This window comes from Parasteatoda tepidariorum, chromosome 4, assembly GCF_982258835.1.
Source record: "Parasteatoda tepidariorum strain Cologne lab strain chromosome 4, Ptep-v5.0, whole genome shotgun sequence".
NCBI lineage: Eukaryota > Metazoa > Arthropoda > Arachnida > Araneae > Theridiidae > Parasteatoda > Parasteatoda tepidariorum.
Window position 1 is genome coordinate 120,300,919 of NC_141758.1, and position 21,336 is coordinate 120,322,254.

Sequence of the window (21,336 nt, forward strand, 5' to 3'; positions counted from 1 at the left end):
TTAATTTTTACATTAGAAAACAAAACATGACCATTCACTGTGATATATAAAGCTACTAATTTTAGACTACAATGAAAGGAATTTTTTGAACTTAGTAGTTGTACCTAACATAAGAAAAGCTACTTAATTTAAACAATAATAAACTACCACTTGCTGATAATTACACAATAATAAATTACCCAGCTTTGAATATTTAATCATGACTGATCAAACAACTGCAACAAGAAAAAGCAACTTTTATAAATTCTTCCAATTTTCTCCTTAAAAAAAATTTTTTTTTTAAATGTATAGTTAAATTTCTGTTGAATTTTCGCCTACTTAATACTCAATTGCCTACTTAATTGCTCATACATGTATTTTTTTTCACAATAAGCACCCCAGAGAACCTATCAGAATATAATTTTTTGGTACCTTCAATGATTTTTACTGTATTTGTTGTATTATAGTGCAAAATGACAACCTTTTGTAAAATTTATTACAGGATTCTCCCATGCTCAACAAATGATGATATTTAGAATTCTTTCTGCCATTTTGCACCTTGGCAACATTCATGTAATGAAAGGAGGCAAAAATCAAGATGATGCAGATAGTTCAGCCATTCCAGTAATTTTCTTTCAGTAATTTAATTTTTATGTTAATTTTTTTTTTAGTCCTAGCTTTTTATATTGCATTCTTTTACATTGCAAATATTTCTATTCTGTAATGCATGTAGTTTTGTTTATTTGTGTGTTGAAAAATTGTTTTCTTGTTTATTTTTATTTATCTTTTTAAAAGAGATCCCTAGTTTATACTATTTATCAAATCATTAGCATTTTTTTTGTATGTCAAAGTATTTTATCAAATATAAAAAATAACAAGTTTCAGAATTTTCACACCATTTGTTTTAGAATATGTCTTTGTAAAATTGATAAATTTTTTAGCAATTTATAATTTTTAAACAGCTGTAAAACTATTTGACCTAGAGAGTTAAATTTTCTGTCATTTTGCTCAGTTTGAATGCCATTTTATCAAATATGTAACAAGGCTCAGTTCTTTAAAAAAAATGAAAGGAATTTGTTTAATTTTTTTGAAAAAATATATTTTATTCAACTTTTTTCTTAAACAGTGTTAATCCCATGATGAAAAACTTTCTTGTTGTAACATGTCATTAAAATGTCATTGTGTGTTATTTTAAGACTAACATTTTTATGCAACTACATGGTTTATATATTTATGTTAAACTAGAAAATATTTTTTGTTGTGATCTCATAGGTATATACTATCTTGAAATTTGTCTTTGCGGGGAAGAAAAAAAAAATTTTTCAAAAAAATTAAACATTTTAACTCATTTTTTTAATAAAAATTTAGCTATGTTACATATGTTTACTTTAGGCATGTTGAGCCACTTGATAAAGAAAACAGTTTGAAAAAGCAAAAACATAAGTATAAAATATTACAAAATAATGAAGAAATTAATAGACTTGCTTTGTCATTAAAAACTAAGAATGATACAAAACTTAGTTCTCTAGGCCTCTCAACTGCATAAAATCTATGAAAATAAAATATTTGAATTTACTAATATATTATATTATACTAAGTGGAATGAATGCAAAAAAAAATTTAATCCTTTCTTCCCCTTTTCATAATAAGTCCAAATTATTACTGAACAGAAATTTTCTTGATTAACTCTACATTTTTTTTATTTTACAAAATCTTTTATAATTTTACACCTCTTTTCATCATTCTCGCTTACAGCAGATGGAATTTTTTTTTAATGAAATAAAATTCACATTGCAATTTCATATCTTAACTACTCACTTGCTGAACTACAAAATATTGTTGTGAATATCCTGTTGTGGCTCCCCTCTTATTATAACTATTACATTTACTGTTGTTTAAAGGACTCAATATTGAGTTTCTTTTGTAGGCGTTTATTTACAGTATTGTAACAGAGACTAGGAGTGTTCATGTTTATTTTGGGATCGTGTTTATTTTCAGCGGCAATCACTTCAACCTTAGGCTATTTCAGTGTTTCCCAAAGTATGGTACACAACCTCCAGGGGTATGGGAACAGTTTAGCGGGTTAACAGTTAACATGTTCTGATGCAAAATATCTTGCTACAAACAAAAATTTAAAAACATTTTATTTAAAAACAAAGTTAGACATGAAAATTAACGATTACGTATTTTTCTATTGGCTATTTTTTGCAGAGTTAATAGTTAATAATGAGCGGTGTCAACAGCCAGTTGTGATTTTTAACTTTTGTGCATTTTTTATAGTAAAAAATGCTTTTTTTTTTATTCGTGCTACACAGTGTTACGAAAAATTTAGAAAGGGTAAACAAAAGTCATAAGTTTGGGAAACACTGGAGGCAATTCTTGAGCAGGGACATTTCATTGACAAAGTCATTTCGTCAAATAGGATTATTTTGCTGGAAGGTTCCTCTGTAATTTTGAAACTATTCTTTGTGATTGTTTGCTTTTTGACGTAATTGAATGTATTTTTACTCCAAATATTTTTATTATTAATTAGAAAAATACCGTTATATAATTTTTAAACTAAATTAAATTTTTTTTACTATGTTGCTATTGCCATATACGAAGCGTTTCTTTTAAATGGTTTCACCCTCTCCCTTAGCTGTACATCCAGTTAAAAAAAAAAACAACTTTTGTGATTTTTAAAGTATTTATTTCTCATATACATTGTTTAATTTTTAAATTGAGTTCATTATTATAAATTAACGTCTCGAATACAATTTCTATAACTACTGGAAATGATTCTTGATACAGCAAGTGATTCTTGATACAGCAAAATATTGAATCCTAAATTAGAAAATAATGATACAATTTTGTGACTGAAAATTTTATTTTAGTTTTGTTTTTAAAATGAATTGATGATTAGTTGAGAAGCATTTAATGAAGAACAGTTTATGTATCAAAGTCTACTTTTCTATGTCTAAATTTTAATAGAGCACAACACTTGTTTTTAGGATTGCCTTCAGATCATTACTAAGCATGATATCCTGACCGTTGTCCATTGTGACTCCCGTGTGATGTTAACGATCAAACTATTTTTAATATCGAATCAAATTAATAAAATATGATATCTGGAGAATTAAAAGTTGAAGAAATATATTACAATGATAGTTTCGGGACTATTTGGAGGTGGGAAAACTCAATTCTTCGCTGTAAAAAGTTTCAACATATTTTAATTACACTTAAGGAGACTTCAGTGTAGATCCCCCCGCAATTAAAATAATCATAAGTCTTAAATAATTATCTATGCATAAGTAAACTGATTCACATGGTATCTTGCCAGTAAATTTTTTTTAAAAAAAATTGTAGTTTTGAGACACATAAGAAAGTGTTTACATGGGTTTAGAGTTGACTAATGGGACATTTCTGATATTTTATTGATCAAAAATTTTCTGTTTTGGCAAGAAGGAAAAACTGAGTCACATTTTTATATGTAGCTTCAAAACAAAACACAAAAATAGCAAAAGCAGAAAAACTAAGTTTTGATGCTGAAAAAGTCATTTTATAATAACTTTGATAGGAATTTTAAATTTTTTACCTATCGTCTTTAATGATAGGGCAGGATGATTGAATATGCTTATTCGAACATTCAAACTAAGCAATCGAACTTTGTCTAAGTTTCATCTTGTCTAATCTTGCAATTAAAATTTCAACCACTTCTTGACAAGTTTACATACTCAAATTTTAACTGGTGTTCTTTTTACAAGATGGCAATACAATTTTCCAACGTTTTCTGACCACTGTAAGCAGAATTTTTTATCATTTTCCGGCTTGAACAGGCCAGGAGATGCAAAACTAAAATGTAGAAAATAAAAAAAAAGCACATACAGTAGAACCCCGATTAACCGAGTTAATGTGGACCAAGACTAACTCGGATAACCGAAAAACTCGGTTAAAGCGAAAAATGCAAATTAAGATAAATCGTGTAGGTTTAAATGTCTATTTTAACAAATACAAAGGGGTTATACGGATACACCACATGCAATTCATATTTTTACGATAATTAAAGAGTTCTTACTTAAAAAAGTCCTTAATTGTTTTTTGTATAACTTTACTTTGGCGTTTTTCTGCAGCAATGTTTCGCCATTTTTTTAAAGATAACAGGATTGCTGGTGTTGCTTCTTGTTGTTCTATGTATTCAATAGCTCTCTCGATAGTTTTTAATCCATCTGTATGTGAAATTTTCATATATTGATTTTCATCCTCACTGTCTTCATCACTAGATTCATTTTCCTTATTCACGATCATTTCATCCGTAATTTCTTGTTGTTCGTCAGCATTTATCCAATCACGTATATCCTCTTCGTTTATTGGCTCAGCTAGTGGCAGCTTAATGACTAAATCCAAAAGCTCATCACTACATTCATTGGACTTTCTGTGATGTTCTGTACTCTGTGTATCGATAATTTTCCTCCACGACATTTTTATGGTGTCTGATTTTACTTCATCCCATGCCTCAGCTATCCAGTAGACAGCATCCTTTACATTTAAACTTTTAAGTGTCTCAGGAACACTTTTATTTTCCTCAATTCCTTCAATAAGAAATTTTAGTAATTTCTTTCGATAATTTCTCTTCATGTTCTCCAAAACACCTTGATCTAAAGGCTGAATAAGTGATGTGACATTGGGCGGCAAAAAAAGGGCTTTAATGTTGCCACTCGCCAATTCATCATCATTCGGATGACATGGAGCATTGTCAAGCAGTAATATTGCTTTCCTTGGAAGATTTTGATTTTTTAAGAATGTCTCTACGTTAGGAACGAATTCATCAAAAAACCATTTTTTGAACAAATCCACATCCATCCAAGAACTTTTTTGATTTTTGTAATACACTGGTAAACTTGGAATATGAACGTTCTTAAATGCTCTAGGTTTTTTCGACTTGCCAATCAACATTATTCTTAGTTTCAGGTTTCCAGATGCATTCGAACATGCTAATATTGTTACCCTTTCTTTACTTATCTTGTACCCCGGAGCTGACCTTTCATTCTTTGCCGCAAGAGTTTTTGAAGGCAACATTCTAAAGTTAAGTCCTGTTTCATCGCAATTGAAAAGTTGCTCCATTTTCAGATTTTCTTTTGCAATGAGATTTTTAAAACTGTCTTTGAATTTAATCACCTCCTCACAGTCAGCTGATAATTTTTCTCCCGATATATTTAATTGACGAATTCCATATCTCCTTTTCCAACGATTCAACCATCCACTACTAGCAGTGAAATCTTCTCCTGCATAGAAAAGTTTATTGAAGTCCAATGCTTTTGCTTGTAGCATAGGCCCTGATATTGGACTTCCCTTTTCTCTCAAATATGTGAACCATAGGAATAATGATTTGGATGTTTTTTCGAATTCACACTTTTTCATTGTTTTTCGTAAACTGCAACTAGCCTTTTCTGCACTCCATATTTCTATTTCATTTCTCTTCCTTTTCCAGTCGCCAACAGTAACAGCTCCGACTCCGAGATCTCTTGCTACTTTCTTTATTAATTCACCTTTATCTAATCTTTGAATTGCTTCTATAGAAACAACAACTCGCTTTCTCTTATTGCTACTCATTTCGAATCTGTAGAATTGACTGTTCTTTTTCCCGCAAAACAATTTCCCGATTCCGGGGAGGGAATCATGTGACCAGTCGAAACCATTTGGTAGTAAGGGGGGATGGGTCATATGACTAGACAACGAAAACAATTCAGCGTACTCTCTTTCGTTTCATGTTTCTCTTTTTGAAACCTGAAACTCAGTGTCGCAATATTCTTCTTTCAAAAGAAGGGGAGGGGTGGAGCGGTACGTGATACATTGCAAAGTAAGCGAAGTAGTGCTGATGGATTTTGTTTTCCTGAGTGTTTGTGAGATCAAGTTCAGAATTTTTTTCGGTAGTTTAAAAAAATAGAAAATGTAGAAGCAAAAACAAAAAAATATCGTAGATATACTTGATAGCTCGGTTAAAGCCGAGACTCGGATAACCGGGGTTTTACTGTACTATTTTTTTTTTTAAAAAAAACCTATTTTGTTCAGTAGACTAAAAATGAGAACATTTTATAAAAAATTTTCAGTCATAACAAAAATCGCTCTGACTCTTCTTATCTCTTTGCTGAAGAAGAAATTTTGCCAGCTTTTATTTCAAAAGTTTTAAAATTTCTTTTTCTTGGAGTACTGGATATAATTTTTGATACACAAAAATTGCTTAGGTCTAGTTAAACTAGAATGTTAGTCAACCGAAAATTCTTCTACATAATGTAAAAATTTCATATATTACTTAATGAATTAATAATTCTGTAATGTCTCATGAATGTGTGTGTGTTTGTAGGATAGTGATCCCCACCTAGTCAGTATGTGTGATCTTCTGGGCATTGATTGTGATCAAATGAACACTTGGTTATGCAACAGAAAAATACAAAGCATGAGAGAAGTTATAACAATGCCTCTACCTCACTCACAGGTAATTATAATGCTATGCATTTGCCCATATCAATTCAGCTCATTCAGGAGTTTTTATCTATTAAACTAAGAGGGCCTCCTGGTGGCAGAATCATGACGACATTGTTGCAGAACAATACAGAGCGCTTGCAGAAAGATTTTTCTTTAGAAAAGTTTTTTAAGAAAATTACTTTTCTTTTCAACAGAAATTGACACATCATATTTAAATCATGCATTTAGATAATCACCTTTTGATGCTCTCAATTTACGCTGATCGTATCGTAAATCGATGTAGTGTTTCAATTGTACTTTCGGCAGTTATTAATATTAATTTTAAATTAGCCAATATATTTCAAACAATATGGAAAATTCGAATCATGCATCTGACTATTTACTTTTTAAGGCAATAATTCTATCAAATTTTTGACAATTGTTTGCTCCATAGTTTTTAAGTCCCATATTTTTTATACGATATTATTTATTACGATAATCTAATCTCGAACCAAAATACGCATTCGAGGAGTCCGATTTGCGTGATTTCGTCGTCTATTTTTTTTTTCTTTTCCAGCAATTACTACTACGGATTTCATGATTTTTCATTATTTCTTTTAATTTGGATGATTATTTATAAAATGCGAAGAAGGAAATAACTTGTGCCCCCCCCCCCAACAAAATGCGAGATTATCACCCATAATATTAGAATAAAACATAAATATATGTTCAATGTAAAAAAAATTATATATATATATAAATATTTCGTAAGCACATCGCTTTTGTTACTTAAAATTAGTGACATATACGTTTGTTATTAAAAGTATCTGGCACAAAAATACTAGGGCTAGAGAGCTTTGTCTCTGATAGCTGGAAAAAATTCTGCCACTGGGTAAGAGGGTTGTAATCAACTACCTAATTCTAGAATATAGTGCAATCTGTAGGAGAATTCTTTTGGTTCAAGTAATTAATCTTAAGCATGTTGTAATGATTAAGGCACTCAACTGTTACTATGAAGGTACCCTAGTAGTGGCTTGGAGCCTTCAGATAGATGCTTGCCTGGGAAGTAAAGGCGGTTTGTGCACAATGCTGACTACATTAACACAATCATGACTCGCTTGGTCCACAACAGGCGTTGCAACAGGAATGCAAAAAAGAAAAAAGATTGTGATGTTTAAGGGAGAACTTCTGTCTGACTAAGCATTCAATTTTCTATAGCAGTGTTTCCCAAAGTGCGTACCCCCAGGGGTACGGTAAGAGTTTAACGGGGCTATGTATTCTTATGCGAAACATCTTGCAACAAACGAAAAATTTCAAATTTTTTTATTTAAAATCAAAGCTAGCCATAAAATTTTACGATTACGTATTTTTCTATTGGCTATTTTTTGCAGAGTTAATAATTAGTGGTGTCAACAGCCAGTTGTGATTTTTAACTTTTGTGCAATTTTTTTATAGTAAAGGTTTGTAATAAATTCTACTTATTTTGATTATTTTTATAAAGCATAATTTTTATTCCTAACAAAGAATTTTGTACCAAAATTTAAGAATTTTTTACTGCAAACTTTGTACCAAAAAATAAAAATAAACATATTTTAAAAAACATATTTAATAGCTTTATTTAGACGGAAATTTATCGTCAAACAATTTAAATATTATCAACTTAACAATACTTTGTTTTTATTAAAATTCTCTCCATTATCACCCTGCTAAACTAGAATGCCATATGAAACTCTCCCGTGGTTGCTAAATGAATGGAGAAACCCTTGACCTCTTTGGATATGATTTTTAGATGTTGACAATTAATTTTACGTTTTGTTGGTTAATACAGTAGAGAACCATTTTTCCTGTATCCAGATAACCGGGAAACCAGAAAACCGGGAAAAATTTTGATCGGTTTTCCCTCCATTTTAAACTAGAACGATTATGAAAAAAAGTGGAAATTGACTTCATCCTTGAAGTTGAGTAGAAGAAAATGTAAGGAAGGGGAGAATTTTTTTCCCCGTATACCCAGAGAAACGTCATTTCCTCCGTGACCTTGAAGGCATGGAAGGGAGGAATGTTTTATTTTCTTCTTTAGGCCCTCAGTCAAGCTCAAGGGTGTGGCATGCTGATTTCGTTTTCTGTTTAATTTACGAGGGGGGTGGGGAAAATGCATATCAGTAAGCAGAAGATAAAAGAGAAAAATATATTTATCTATTTGACATCGATTAATAAAAATAAAATCTTTTTCTACTGAATAAATTCTCATTCTTTGGAAGTGCGGTATCATTTGCAAGTTTTTATTGATGTGGAATCACATCTGTTGTAATTAAATATTGTGTTTTTATCAACAAAAAAAAAAGGAGAATTGTTTATTAATTTAAACTTTTCTCCTCAAACATAGGATTATTTTATGAAGCAGATTGCAGTTTCGTTTTTCTGATTCCACTACGTTTGATTTTTTTTTCTTTTCACGATAAATTTCGCACTCAATAAATTAATTCTTTTTATTCATAAATTTTATCATTAGGTTTTTTTTTTAAAATTCCGTTGATCTTGCCTTGTTCCGGGTTTTATTATTTATGCTAGTGCCTTTTTTAACTATCGTTTCGGTTCGATAATTTTCAAGTGTTTTTATTTAGATTAATAAGTTTTCCTTTTATTTTATCGTTTCCCCCGTATAATTAGGTATGAAATATATTGCGTTATTTAACCATTGGTTTTGTTTATATTAGTTAATTTAGGAATTTTAATTATTTTTAGAAAATAAATACGAGAATTTTGTATTTGTTAAACTAGTTTTTCTTGTCTAAACTTGCAATTTTTTTTATTCTTTTAAATATTATTTTTCTACCATTTTTTTTTTTTCTTTTTAAAGTTAGGAGTACCTTTCCTTTTTCTCTTACTTTATGCATTACACTTTTTCCTTGTAATTCGGGTTCGATAAAACATCGATTAACGACACTTTTTGGTCGATCCAAAAAACCGGGAAATTCAGACATCTGCGATAGCGATGGCCCCGAGCATCCCAGATAATTGGTTCTCTACTGTATTTGATTAATGATTTGAATTTTGTATTAATCACAATGTTGAAAGTTAGTAAATATTGCTTACATTTCAGAGATGATATTTTCGAAACTATTTCTCCTTTTACTGTGAAAGCTGGCAGAGACAAGGAATCTATGGGAAACATGTTAAATGCTGTACAAACTTAATATATATGTAGAAAAAATATTTACATGTGTTTATTAGGAAGAAAATAAAATGCTTTTTTTTTTTTTTTTACTGTACAAGTACAGGTTTTAAATTGGGCAACCAGATGACCAAAATTTTACACTTAATATTAAGTAAACAAGGTTTTATTTCCAAAGTAAAAAGTGTTAGAAATAATGACTTATAAATATCAGTTTTCGATAAGTTATAGGCTGTTAATGAAGGGTTAGATCATTTGAATTTTTTTACCGTGGTAAGAGAAACTCTAGCAAAGTACTTAAAAAAAAAATTCACACTAATAATAGAAACGGGAAAAATAATAATTAAAGTAAACTGTAACAAAACAGGTTATCTTGCACAAATGTTTAGAAACATTTCGTATTCTGATTTTTAAAAAAAGAATTAAGATAATTTTTTGGTATTTTATGTGCGACACCAAGTATTATAACTATATATTTATAAATTAATACATTAATTATATATTTATATAATTGTACTGTGCCACTAGGATATAACATAATTCAATTATATTTTTTGTTTAAAGCAAGATTTTAATATAATAATGTTTTTTTTATGTGATAATATAATAATATTTACCCTTGCTTTTCTTTTCTTTATATTTGTTTTTATTTCCATCTCTTATTTTACTTTGTCTTCATAAAAGGAAGTGAAATATGAATGGAAAAAATTTAAATATTCTTTTAGATTAATTTACAATAATGCATATCCCCACCTTAACCTAGTATAATTTGTTTAACAACCAGCCCCCTTAGAACACATACCAAATTTCAAATTAATTATATATCATGTTTTGCAAGTTGGGAACTGCCTATAATTTTTTAATCAAATGTCAGCTTCAGAATTCAGTCAAGTTTACATTTCAATTACAAACAAATTCACATAGTTTAGACAATTTGTAAATGAGTAATCATTTTTTGCTTTCATGTGATTTACAACCAACTCCAATAATTTAATCCATTTAATTTGCACTTATTATAATCAGTTTTTATAAAACAAATTGTTGATAGGTTATGATATTTTATGTTTATAAGATAATGTTTTTAGGAAATTTATGTTCCTTTTTTTTACGTCTGACACCATATAATTGCCTATTTGTAAAACACAATTAACTAATCTAAACTAAGAAGCCGTGTAGTTAGATTGAAATTCTTTAAATATTCTAATTTTAAATAAGAAAAAAAGGATATAATTTAAATAATTTTATCTAGTTTTTTCTATAGAATGTACAAAAAAAAATTTGACAATTTTGCATTCACGAATACTGAATAGCTCTTAAAATAATAGTGCTAATTCAAAACAAACAACATTATTTGAACATTGATTTTAGATATTGGTTTAAAGAAAAATATATCAATGAATTTTATAAAGAGCACTGTTTGGAAAAAATGCAGTATAAAATAACTTCATATTAAAATGTAAATAAATATAAAAATTTATTAATGTATAATTGCTTGGAATTATTTTCCTTTGCTTAATGAAAATATGTATAAAATGATACTTATCCAAGGTTTTTTTGGGTCACTCTGTATTTACTATTTGGTAGATTTTGTGCATAAACTATTTAACACATTAAAACATTTTTTATTCATTAAAAGCAATATATTCAATAAGCTAAACATATTTTCTACACATCTATTCAATATGATATATTAGAGAAAGCATTTTGAATAAAATACTTTATAATATTTTCACTTTTCTTGTACCACCTACACTTTATAAGGGAATAAAAAAAACTCACTGACCTGGAAAATTTTAAGATTTTTACTGGAAAAATCAGAGAAATTTGAAACCTGATTTGAGGGGTACACAGCAATACGAAAAATTTAGGAAAGGTACACAGAAATCATAAGTTTGAGAAACACTGTTCTGTAGGAACTTTATTCAACAATCCCTCAACATTATCTATTTCTCCTCTGTGCTCAAAAAAGTTCATTTTATTTCAAATTTGAAGTTTAAAATTGAGAATGAGTCGATTTTTTTTAAGCATATTTAAATATTTTTTTTTTCCAGACATATTCTAACTTTTTATTTTTGGTAAATTGAGGTGGTTAAACTTTGGGATGCAAATGAAATAAAACTTTTCTCAAATTCAACTAAAGTGTAAACTGCTAAATGCATAACAGAAAATTTTTTTAAAAAATTTAAATTTGTTGGTGAACTTTTTTTGATGAATAAAAGCTTTGTTGGCTGTCTTAAAGGGATCCCTTCCATGGTTGAAAGTATTTCATTAAAGTAGTTACTATTATTTTTGTGTATGCTTTATTTTCTTTACATGTTCTGCTATAGTAAAATAATTTTTGACTCTCAAGCTTGGTTGTCCTAAAATAATATATTGCAATATGTAACACATATAATAATTGTACATGATTGCAATACGTTTAAATAAATATATATTTTTTTTGTACATTGAATGTAACAGTTCAAATTTAATTGTAGGCATTGTTTGCGAGGGATGCCCTTGCCAAACATATCTATTCACAATTATTTGAATGGATTGTGAAACAGATCAACAAGTCCCTTGCGTCTAATAAAAAGATTCACAAGTTTATTGGCGTTTTAGATATTTACGGGTAACTATTTCATTTTTATTTCTAAATGCTTGTGTTGTTTTCGTGTTTTAATATTTTCTTGTCATTTTTTTAGGTTTGAAACTTTTGAAATCAATAGTTTTGAGCAGTTCTGTATTAATTATGCAAATGAAAAACTACAACAGCAGTTCAATATGGTAAGCAACAAAATAGTCTATTTTGTAATTTTGAAGTAGTTCAGCTCACGTTAATGCCTTTTTCTGACTTCAAATGTTTGAATTTTCAGTATGATTTCCAATTTATTTTAATAAAAAAATAAGAAATTTGATTCAGTGGTATACTAGGCTCCTATATAGCTTTCTTTTGTTGCATTGAACCAAAACCAATTTTTTTTAAAGTCAATAAAATACATTTTGCCTTATAAAAATAAAAATCATTTAACATTGCATTTACATAAAATGCCTTTTCACATTTCTTTTTGAAAGTCAAGTCTCCTTCAACATGCTAAATTTCTTTCCAGTTTGTTTTCAAATGTTTATATTCTTGTTTGACGTCGTTTGCCTTAAATTATGTTAATTTTCAGAATTTTAGATTGAATTTCTCACTCAACTCTTGCAAAAAATCAAACATATTTGCTTCAAATAGTGAATTACTTCATTGTAACATTGCTCACCAAAATTTTAGGATATTTAATTTCTCCTTTTAATCTTATTTTATTCAAAATTGGAAAAATGATTTAAAAGGTTTATAAATAAAGAATTAGCATAAAAAATGATGCTGGTAGTTTATTTTGGACCAGAATGAACTTTTTTTTTGTAAAATGAATTTTCAGCTAATAAGTTTACTTGTGTGAGTGAATTTCCATCCAAATTAATTTATTGATTAAAGATCTTTATAAATGTTTATTGACTTTGTGAGAGAACCAGAGATTAATTTTGAAGTTTCAGCTTAAAATTTATAACAAATAGCAGTGATAGCAGCACTTGATTTAAATCACAAATAAAATTGCGATTTAAATCACTTGATTTTTTTAAAAAAATGATTAATTTTTTTAAATCAACTGTAATTTTTTAAAAAAGATGTATACAAATCTTTTTTCTTAATGTCTTTTTTTTTCTAATATCATGAATGTAAATAAACAAAATTCCTTTAAATTTCAGTCTAAAATATTTTTTTTACAATATAATTAATAAATATATTATTATTGTATTTTTTTTTAAGTATGATTTCGGATTCGGTTACTGAGTTTTTAGACACCACTGATCTTGTTTTAAGTGAGAGTAGTTGGAAACTGCGTACCTCACGGATATTTTCGAAAAAATGAATGAAATCCAAGTAAAACTTCAAGGAAATAAAATGAACATTATCAAGGCTAAGGGAATCATATCTTCATTCATCGCCAAGTTTGATATCTACAAGTCAAACATTGGTCGCAAAGAGCTAATGCAATTTCCAAATCTTAAAAAGTGTTCAATGGCAGATATCGAGATTCTCGAAAATAAAATCTTAATTTTTACTGATCACCTTGATCAGTTATGGAATCAAGATTTAAAGATTTGATGAAATTAGAAATTGGATTAGATGAAATTTGATCCGGATTGGATTTTCGATCCTTTCTGTTTTGAAGTTGTGGATAAGCTCACTTTCTCTTTGTAGACTGAGATTTTAGATTTGAAGTATGACTGTGAGGCTTAAGTCGTCTTTAAAAAATACGGTTACGAGTTAGCTTGGGTAAAGCTTATGGACACTTATCCACAATTGGGGAAACAAACTGAGCCCCGCTTCTCATCTCGTTCCCATCAACCTATTTAGTGGAGAGAGGATTTAGTTCTGTCTTCCAACTGCTCACAAATCAAGGAGATAGGTTGGACATTTACTTGAAAGGAGACCCGCATTTAAATCTGACGAGCATAAAATCTGACATTCAAGCTTTTACTTGAAATACACCAAGCACAGGGCAGTGATTGAAGTGGTAAAAATGTACTTTCTCCCTCTTCATTTTTTTCCCCTCAAATTTTAGTTGTTAACGTTTTAACTTTTTCTTGATTACATTAAAATATTAATTTAAAAAAATGTACTTTTGTTTTGATTATTCCATTTTCAATATCATTTCTTTTTGAAAAAAAAAGATGCACAATTTTTTTTAATTAATAAAAATGACAGGATAAATATGCCTCCTTATTTGCATTACAATTTAAATTAAAATCAAATAACATAGCATATTTTCAGTGTTTGCTTGCTCACAAGCAACAATGAATGGTTTTTTGAGCAAAAAGAGAAAGGGGCGATATGTGTCAGCCAACCCCAAGAGGTATGGTCCACAAAAGGTTGGGAACCACTGAACTAGACTTTCTTCCTCACTAATTTATGGTTGATTCAGGTCTCGCATGCCTCTTGGTGTCTTTTGAATATTGGTTGTACTACATACCTTTGTAGACTTGAAACAGCATTTGTTAAGACTATTTTATATTCCTTTATTGAAAGAGCTCTAAGAGAAACAGAATCCAAGAGAAACAGATTAAGTACACAGGGGTCTGTACAGGCCAAATTTACTACTGTTTAGCGGTACCTTCACAAATTCAACTTTACGAAAAACGGTTGTTTCACAAAATACTTTTTCTTAAAATTTTATTTTTGTATCCCGTAAGGAACGATAAATCCCTATTTTTGTGATGATTTTTTAATGTAATTTTTTATTTTTCACAAATTATGTCTAAATTTTCACAAAATAGGCACTGTGGCAATAGGTTTTTCACACTCTGTGAGAAACCTAGACAGACCCCTGGTACACAATATCAAGCTAAAGAATTTAATAAAGTAAAACTAATTTGGCTAGGCAAGAAAAATTTCTGCACTAACGTTTAATGTTGTCGTTTTCACTTTATAATAGATAAATTTTTAATGATATTGTCTGCAATTTAATTAAAGGGTTGTCCACTAATTTGTGTTTTACCATCATAATATAAACATATGATTAGTTAGCCTTCATTCTATAACTTTATGTATTTTCTTCTAATTCTTTCATGTTTTATAAATGAAATCAATTTTAGAGATTCATCTTGACAGCTATAATTTTTACTCTTATGTTTAACTTTAAATCCATTTTAATCTTATTTATTAAAATTTAACATTATTATGTTATGTATTGATATTATTTGATATGAATTTGAATTAATATCTATTTTATGATGTCTTATTTCATGCATGCATATTTTTATGCATGTTAAATTTCATGCATATTTTTATTCATGTTAAATTTCATGCATGCAATAATGATGCATAGTTAACTCATAAGTAAGTATAATTATCTTAGTTGGTGATATTTTTTAAAAGTGCTCTGCATTTTTAGAGGTATTGTATTCTAAAAATATATTTTAGCTTATTTATTATTAATGGCTTGTGTCATTCCATGCCTAAATCTCTTTTTTCCATTACATCAGCGTTTTAATGCAAGATTCCACTATTGTTTGTTTCTAGCATGTGTTCAAACTAGAGCAAGAGGAGTATGTTCGTGAGACCATAGAATGGAAGTTCATAGATTTTTATGACAATCAACCTTGTATAGACCTCATCGAGAGTAAATTAGGAATTCTTGATCTTTTGGATGAAGAATGCAAAGTATTTTACTTTTCATTATTATTCTATTACCCTAGTGTAGCATTTCACAGAACGTAACAAAATAAATGTGTAAAGAAACATTTATTGCTGCAATATGTTTCAAAATATAAAGGCATTTTTTACGAGAAAAAAAAATTTAAAATATCCTTATAAATTTTCCTTATACGAGGAAGGAAGGATGAAAAATTATAAATTCCATTATTGACAACATAATTTTCAATTGTTGAGTTAAATCTAATGTAAAAATCACGATTATTTATTAAAAAAGATACACAACATAAATAGTATGTTTTTAACATTGTTATTTTAAAGAAGTTGTCCACGAGTTCATGTGATATGTTAACTAGCACAGTCTGTATACATTAAATACTGCTAAATTGTAAACTAAATGAAATTCTTAAAGTATTTTTCATGTATGTATATTTGAGATGTAGCTGTACCTGCTGCGATGCAAGGAAGGATTGAACACTCCTAGCAATATGAGGGTGGGCATTGTCCTGTTGAAATACAGTGCCTGGCAAGGCTTGAAGGAAGGGAACAACTTGGGGCTGTAGAATTTCACTGATGTACCGGTTGCTGTTTATATTACCCACAATTCTTAGCAATTTTAGATACGTCTATGATATGCTATGGCACCCCAGACCATTACTCCGGGTGTTCGTCCACTGTGGCATTCGATAATGCACCCTGGTAGGTGGCGTTCACCGGGATAGCGTCTGACACGAATGCAGCCATCATGGTACCACAAATTAAAGTGTGATGCGTCAGAAAACACGTCACGCTGTCAATCAGCACACCAGTCCCTATGCAGATTGGCCCATTGTAGCCGCAAGCGCTGATGGTTTAGCGTGAGGGGGATCGTGTATAAAGGAGTCCTTGCGTGCTGTCCACGCTGCAGCAGACGTCTACGAATTGATGAAGCACACAATGAAACACCTGTAACTATTGACCACTGTGTTGCCAGTTGACAAGAGGGAGCCGTACGGTTCGTCAGCGCCATGCGGACCAGGTGTCTATCATTGCGAGCTGACGCGACAATTCGGGGTTCACTCCCGAATTTCCGAGTTGTCCGACACTTGTGCGTCCACTGCTTCCAAACACGCATCACTGTGCTGCTGTTACACTGCACGCGAGCGGCTAAAGCACGATAAGACAATCCAGCTTCACGAAAGCCAATGATTCTCCCCTGTTCAAACTCCGTAAGTTGTTGAAATCTTGCTCTCTTTCGTCGAAGAGGCATAAATAACAATTGAGCTAACGTTTACCACTAGCAGATAACCATACACGCCTCGCTACAGCCGTCTATTTATTCGGATCCATCCGCCGTTCAGAGGGCGCTGCTCAGCATACGCATGCGCTACGGGTCTGATATTCTAATCATTTGCATATCATGCTCTACTTTGCATTTCCTGAAAATTTCAGCTCACTCGCGCAGGGCTGATTGTGTTCCGGAAAAAATCCGGATTTCCGGAATTTTTGCTATCAGTGATCCGGAAGTTTCCGGAGATCAAAGGTCCAGAAGTTTCAAAAAAATCATTGATCACAGAAGTTTCCGGAAATCAAATTTTCAATGGTGGAGCTTAAAAACACAGTTTATTTAATTTTTTGTAAGGGAGAGCCAGAAAGATACTTTATAAGCTTATATTCATGATTAATATTAATTTTTTATCAGTAAATAGTTGTTATAATCATAAACTCTAGAAAGAAAGACATATTTGTAAATTTTAATTACTTCTCCAGGTCATCATAGGTATGTGTAAATGGTATAGGTATGTGTAAAATTTTAAATATATTTTGAGTAAACTAAGAAATATTGAGAAAAAGGGAAAAAAAACTTGTTCTAATTTTTCAATTTAAACTGTTTTTTTTTTTTTTTTTTTTTTTTTTGTTTTTTTTTTTTCAACTCAAGAAATTTTCCGGAATTTTGACTTGGGCTCACAATCACCCCTGCTCGCGTAAGTCCTTCATGGTGTTGCAATTTTCACAAACATGAGTTTACTTTTTCTAAACATTTATATCTGATTAATATTGATACAAAGAAAAGTTCACCAGTTCATATCAAAATTAATATTGTAAAAGTTTTGTAAAATAAAACAGAATGAACTGAAAAATGTGTCGTTAAAACAGGATTCGTGAATTTTTTTTTTAAATTTAAAAAGTCAGATTTTTTTTTATTCAAATACACAGTAAGAACTTTGATTTATGACTAAAAAAACTTCATAAATGTATAATCAAAATTAAATTAATATTAAAACTATATTGTAAGAATATTTTAAAAGCTCTACCTACCTAAAACAATTTTTCATTATAATACATAACTTTGAATGCATAGCAACCATTTTGAAACTAATGCATGATTGAAATTTAAAGACTAGATGAAATAAAGAATTTAAAGAATACTTTAACTATTAAAACAAAGTTTCAGTTACCAAACCATAATTTTAATTTAAAATTGTGATTTCTTTTTTTCTCTTCTCTTGATTTTTAAAATGACAAAATAAATGTAACTGATTGTGTTTATAAATGTAGTCATTCATCAAAAAATCAATCAATAATTAAGCTATATATTTTTGTATTAAAATATTCATTTTTAATCCTGTATCAAAATAGATAAGTTAAGCTAAAAATAAAATTTTTAAAAATTTATGTACTCATTGAAAATTTTTTTCGCAAATTTTTTTTATGGAAAATCTGATAATGTCAAAGATACTTTAAACATATTATGAGAAAAAAGTACTTAAATATTTACTTTAATCTGTAATTTCAATCTCCAGAATCAAAAGATTTTCAAAAATGTAATTTCAAATGTGTTGAAATTTAACACATACCAAGGAAGAAAGCAATTTCGTTAGCTAAAATTAATTAATGCAGCAATAATAAACTTTAAAACTAATACAGCAATTTATTTAAAATAAATTTTGAAACTAAGAAAAGAAATAATAACAGTTTCAATAATTTGAAACTCTGTTTTTTAACTTTTTAAATCAATATATATTTATAAAAAATCAGTTGATTTAATTCATGATTTAAATCAACAAACCCTGCGTTAAAATCCAAGTAATCAAAGAAATTTGTAAGACTGTTATTGCTTTAGATATCAAAATGATCTCCAAATATCTATTGATACAAATTAAAATCGCTACAGGCATTAACCCTCTGACTGCTTATCCCGCGATTTCTGTGGTCAACTCAATTGTAGCAAAATTTACTCATCCTGTGATTTTTGTGGGCATGTGCTTTTCTTCCTTTATTGAAGAACGCATCCCGCCTTTTCACCACTTCAAAGATGATTGTGCTCTGGAAAAAATCGGGATTTCTGGATTTTTCTCTAATTGCAATCTGGAATTTTCCAGAAATCCAAGGTCCAGAAAGTTCAAGAAATCATCGATCACATTTGTATATAAAAATTCTTGTATATTTTATTTAAAATTATTAGAATTAGAATTTATACTATAATATAAGAATTAGAATTTATAGTATAATATTGGAATTAGATTTTCATTTGTAAATATATCTTTTGGTAGAATAATAAATGTGATTAGAGATAAAAGTAAACTTATACACAATTATTCATTTAAATTATGCTGTGTGGTTTGATCCCCGCCACCTGAAGATTCTGTATGTAGTAAATGGTGACTGATGCACGTTAAATCTGTCGAGTCGCAAAGTCCTCCATGTTCCCATAACAAATAAAGACCTCTGGGGGTAGTGATCCATCAGTTTCCTTGTCTTCTGGATTGGTTCAAAATGACAAGGCTACAAAATTGAAAATAAATAGTCGTAAACCCAAAATTGGGTTGGCTGTTCAACGACTACAATTGTGCTACATATAATTTATTGAAATGGGTCATTAATGATTTTACTCGAGAAATTTTCATTACTTTTGAGTTGGGCTCACAATCACCCCTGTTGTTTAACTAGGGAAATAAATTATATGTAGTATTAGACGTTTAATTTAGTCATTCCACTACTTTGCAGCGTTCGAAAGTCTCTCTAACTTCACTTTGTTTTCCACCTTTTCTAATCAGAAACGGCAGTTAGAAAACTTTCAGCGATTGACAAAATATATTTGATTTATCAGATTCTGAAAATTATTTTAGTTTTGATAGTGATATAGATTTTTCAGACTGCTTCTCAGATGGAGATGAATCTGATCTGATCAAGATTCAATAAAGTAGCAAAGCATTACGCAGTGGTGCAAAATTGATATAATATATATATATATTTATATATACTGCCAAGTCTCCAACTGTTTAATGAAAACTCCTGTATTTTACCACTATCTCCTGTTTACCTGCATATTCTCAAGTTTCTTCGTATTTGGTGAAATTTAAAAAGAAAAAAAAAGTGGTGATAAAATATCCACTGATGGTAAAAATACTTCTCTTATTCCTCAACAGATAGTGCGCTATAGCCAGCACTGCAGTATGTTGAGTGTGAATAGTTTAAGTAATTATAAGTAATGGTTTAAAAAATATTTTTTAGATTACGATGCATATACATATTTTTTACTTCGCCAAATGTACGTGCTTATGTTATTTCCAATTTTGAATTTCTCTTTTTGACTTACATGATTATGCATGATGTATCAAAACTTTACTCGTAGTCTAAAAAATGTCGCTAATAAAATCTCCGTTTTTTCATTTCTCCAGTGTTGGCAGGTACGTATATATATATATACACACACATAAAGAAGAAGAAGAAAAATTTTGAAACGATTTCGATCCACCAATTGAGCAGCCACCTAAAGGTTTATACGAAGTCTAAGGGAAACTTGTTCTTAAATAAACTAATCCATTGTATCATTATCAGTTTCAAAACGATTCACAAATCCACTGTACTTATGAATTCAAAAGTACCTGTAGCGTTCATAATTGCTACTCAAAACTTGATACAGTCGAACTCGTTTATAACGAGCACAAAGGGACCATAACATGTACTCGTTAAATCCGAGTGCGCGTAATAAACGGGTCCTTAAGGCAGGCGTGCAAGCAGAAGAGGGGGGGGGGCTTGGGAGGTCAAATGATTAAGTTTATTTAAAATTTAATTAATTCTTACTTACTTTAATTACATTAATTGATTTAATTAAATACTTTTCTTAATTTAATAACGAACTCAGAATTTCCAAATTGTTCAGCAAATTTTTCTGCTTGCACTTTTAGAATAAGTCCATTCACAGCTAAATCAGTTCTACGTTGCACCTTCATCCATTTCAATAACGCTTCGTTCAAATCCTCTTTCGAACACTTCTTCAGTCGTTTACAGTCTGCTTTATTTTGGTCGTTTGCATCCATTAACTTGCCTTTGTTTTTTAGCAGTGCGGAAACAGTAGATGAAGACAATCCTTACCATTTGCAGATTTCGACATTTTTAACACCGTCATCCTACTTCCGTAAAATTTTTACTTTTTCGTCAACCGATAAAACTTTAGAGTGATAAGGGCAATTAAATTTCAGTTCGTGTTTTTTTTTCTTTCTGATTTCGCGCGAATTTTTTATCATTTTGAAAGAAAGATAAGACAGAGAGACTATAAAGATGTGAAAAAAGATTGCAAGAC

General features: G+C 29.6%; 1 protein-coding gene across 4 annotated transcripts in view; it reads left to right on the forward strand.

Annotated features, from left to right (window-relative positions):
- The window catches only part of didum (dilute class unconventional myosin), a 130,564-nt gene that overhangs the window by 29,141 nt on the left and 80,087 nt on the right, over nucleotides 1-21,336 (forward strand). For 3 of the 4 annotated variants that reach the window (XM_043053814.3, XM_043053816.3, XM_043053815.3), the window contains exons 9-13: nucleotides 482-603; nucleotides 6,320-6,451; nucleotides 12,070-12,203; nucleotides 12,277-12,358; nucleotides 15,639-15,779. In XM_043053814.3, the coding sequence (XP_042909748.1) occupies nucleotides 482-603; nucleotides 6,320-6,451; nucleotides 12,070-12,203; nucleotides 12,277-12,358; nucleotides 15,639-15,779 (611 nt within the window). Of the gene's footprint in view, nucleotides 1-481; nucleotides 618-6,319; nucleotides 6,452-12,069; nucleotides 12,204-12,276; nucleotides 12,359-15,638; nucleotides 15,780-21,336 lie in introns of those variants that run through there. The other variant, XM_087161987.1, reaches the window with a different exon arrangement.